Raw genomic sequence first — 2,796 nt, 5'->3', positions numbered from 1 at the left:
AAGTTAAAAGCTGTTTGACATTTATATAGGCAGTGATTATGCAAAATTTTAAAAATGCCAAAATTTTAAAAATTTTTTAAATGAGATTTTAACAAGAGTTCTATGTTGCTTCAGAGACTGCAAGACCAAGGAAAAGAATTTTTTTTTCTTTTTATTGAGTTTATTGGTACAATCTAGGTATACAATACAGTTACATTCATTACTGGGATCCTGTACCTTTACATGACAGGTCTTGGTTCCCATTTTTCCCCTTCTCCCTGCCCTCCCTTCACCCAATGGAAAGGAATAATTTTGAAAAAAAAAAAAAGGATAATTTTGAAAACTTTCAGAATATGTGAGGAAGTTGGTAAATGTGATTAGGAACTTTTAAAGGTGTGTATCTTTTGAAACCCAGTTTCAAAGAGCATCTGTATGTTTGGACGTGAGTCACTATGTTATAGAATATAACGTAGAGGAACTCGAGAGTCTGAAGGGACTCTCAGAGCTGTTTTTAATAAGTCTAGCTCTATTGAGTTTTTCACAAGTTCCATAAATAAATCTGACTCATCTCAAAGTTTAAGAATCTTTGGTGTTATTCCTCAACACTTTTCTCATTCAGAGCAACTGAGCGGTTTTGACATTTCAATTTCAGTTCAAAGACAGACTTCTAGTGTGGGGCCTAAATTACAAGCCCTTGCTAAATGGCAAAGGGCCTAGGAGACAGTGTCCTGAACCCCTCCCATTGTAGCCACAGCACCAACCTTTGTTCCAGCCCTGGCCTAAGAATGTGTATCACTCTTGTATTGTGAAGTCCAGATCTGAATCTACTTGTAAATTAGAGACTCCAGACATAGAGCCCCAAGTTAATTGACAAACTGTTTGCTCATCTGGAGTGTCTTGGTGACCTTTGAGACATCCTATGGGTGGTACCTGTCACTCATCAATATGTGACTGTTGAGCATGTGACTGCTGACCACCAGCTCAAGTCAGCAGACCTTTGTCCCCTGTCTGGGAGCCCAAAAATGTTAACCCCCTCTTTTACTCCTTATAAGAGGACCTCAGCCCCTGAGCTAGGGGCCTCTCTGAGCCAGCCACTTGGTTCTGAGAGTGCTGTCTGTCCAGACTAATAAAGGTCTTTTACCATCTAGCCTGGTGTGTTCCTTCCTGGGTTTCTCGTTCCTCGATAGCGCTCATGGAGCCTCATTGGGCTTTAGGGCCCAACATTGCAAAGGCCTTTTGGGCTGTTTGCGCTCCGTGGAGTGGAAGTGAGACTTTTAAGTCTTACACTAGGATGAACCAAAGTGATAAAAGCTGACATGAAAACTTTGGGCCTGTATTCTCATATAGTCTCCTGAAGTGGAGTACAGAAACAGCCATTCAGTGGGGATTCCAGTGCGCAGATGGCTATCCGGTGTGTTTCCTACATGCGTCGGCAGCGTGTTGAGGACCAGTTACCCTGAACCAAGATGCTCAGGCACCAGGCAAGTTCTCCATCTACATTCCTTCGGTCAGCAAGTCTGTACTGGACTACTACCAAGGATGTCTGAACGCCAGCTGTTTCATAATTTAAAAAAGAGCTAATCGCTGGAGCTCATTATCACTAATTTTTTTCCTAGGAAAATATTCATGAAAGCTCAAGTTAGAATGTCACCCCACTTCTCTTTATACCATTTTTACCATCTTCCAAAACTTCCTGAAAGAGTCTACTTAGAGACTAGAACTTTTCCATGCTGGACCCAGGCCTGGAGCAAGAAAAAAGAAAGTAAAATGTATGTGCAACGGTCTGTTTGGCCATTTTCAGTTACTCCCTTCCCCAAGCCAGATTCATAAATAAAACCTGCCAAAACACAGAGTCCTCAATAACAAGATGTGACAAATCTTCCATAAAGAATACTTTGTGGGCCAGAGAGTATTTTAAAATATAAATATTTATACATCTTGCCTGAAAAAGATTTTGTTCGAATTTCTAAAACTAACAGAAAGAAAATGTAAGAAGCCTTCCTGTGTGTTAGGAGGGGATTTTACCAAGTGGTTGATCCAAAAATGTGCCAGTGGTGGTGGGATATGAAAACACAGTTCTTACCTTTTTCCAGCACTGGTGTTTATGAGTTTGGCAAGGACAGGGGTGCCAGAGCTGAGATCCTTCACAGAGCATCTGTGACTTCTATTCAGTCATCTTGGTACGAGGACACTGTTTGCAGAATGGGCTGCAGTCTGTGCCTCTTCCCCTGCTGTACAATGTGCCTCTCACAGAGTGACTGCTTCTGTCTAATTGCTGCCTGCAGCTCTGTGGGTCTCCTTCTGCTGCCTCCCAGGCAGGATTTTTACTGTGAATTCATTTCATTCTTTGGCTTTCCCTTCAAAGCTAGAGTTGCAAAGGACAGTAGCTACCGCCAGCTTTTACTCACAGATCAACTCCTAGGTGAAACCAAGTCACTTTCTCTCCTTCCTTTGGTCTCTCCTCCTGAAGTGCTGGTTGGTCCCAGTTCCTGGGACTATTTGGACAGGGACCTTCATGCCCCTCACTGCTTGGTGTTTTCTGCATCCATCTCTTCAGGGTCTTCAGAAAGGCTCCATTTGTGGCCTTGGGGCCAAGTACAGTCAATGCACGCCCTTTCTCCCTGGGAATTGATGTCAGAGACTCAGACCCTCAGGCAGATTCTGTCTTGTTCCTTTTCAGGTGTATTGATTCACCAGTGGCTCCTGAGGTGTGAAGAACATAGGGTGAGGATGCCTTCTTCTCTATCTCAGGCAATGCCAATGCCCTCTAATAATAAAGCAGCAGTTTTATTTAATCATATATATATATATATATAT

The 2,796-nt window shown here is 42.5% G+C and overlaps 1 protein-coding gene across 1 annotated transcript in view; it reads left to right on the top strand.

The window, feature by feature from the left end:
- The first annotated feature begins 1,947 nt into the window (after positions 1 to 1,947).
- LOC109117946 overlaps positions 1,948 to 2,796 on the top strand; it is a 4,573-nt gene continuing 3,724 nt past the window's right edge. The window contains exon 1 of the mRNA XM_019207142.2: positions 1,948 to 2,703. Within this exon, the coding sequence (XP_019062687.1) occupies positions 2,023 to 2,703 (681 nt within the window). The 5' untranslated portion in view covers positions 1,948 to 2,022. The remainder of the gene's footprint in view (positions 2,704 to 2,796) is intronic.

This window comes from Fukomys damarensis, unplaced genomic scaffold (assembly GCF_012274545.1).
Source record: "Fukomys damarensis isolate Sample0158 unplaced genomic scaffold, DMR_v1.0_HiC HiC_scaffold_18, whole genome shotgun sequence".
In the NCBI taxonomy this organism is placed as follows: domain Eukaryota; kingdom Metazoa; phylum Chordata; class Mammalia; order Rodentia; family Bathyergidae; genus Fukomys; species Fukomys damarensis.
The sequence above is the reverse complement of the archived record's forward strand: the minus strand, read 5'-3'. Positions and strand labels throughout refer to the sequence as shown.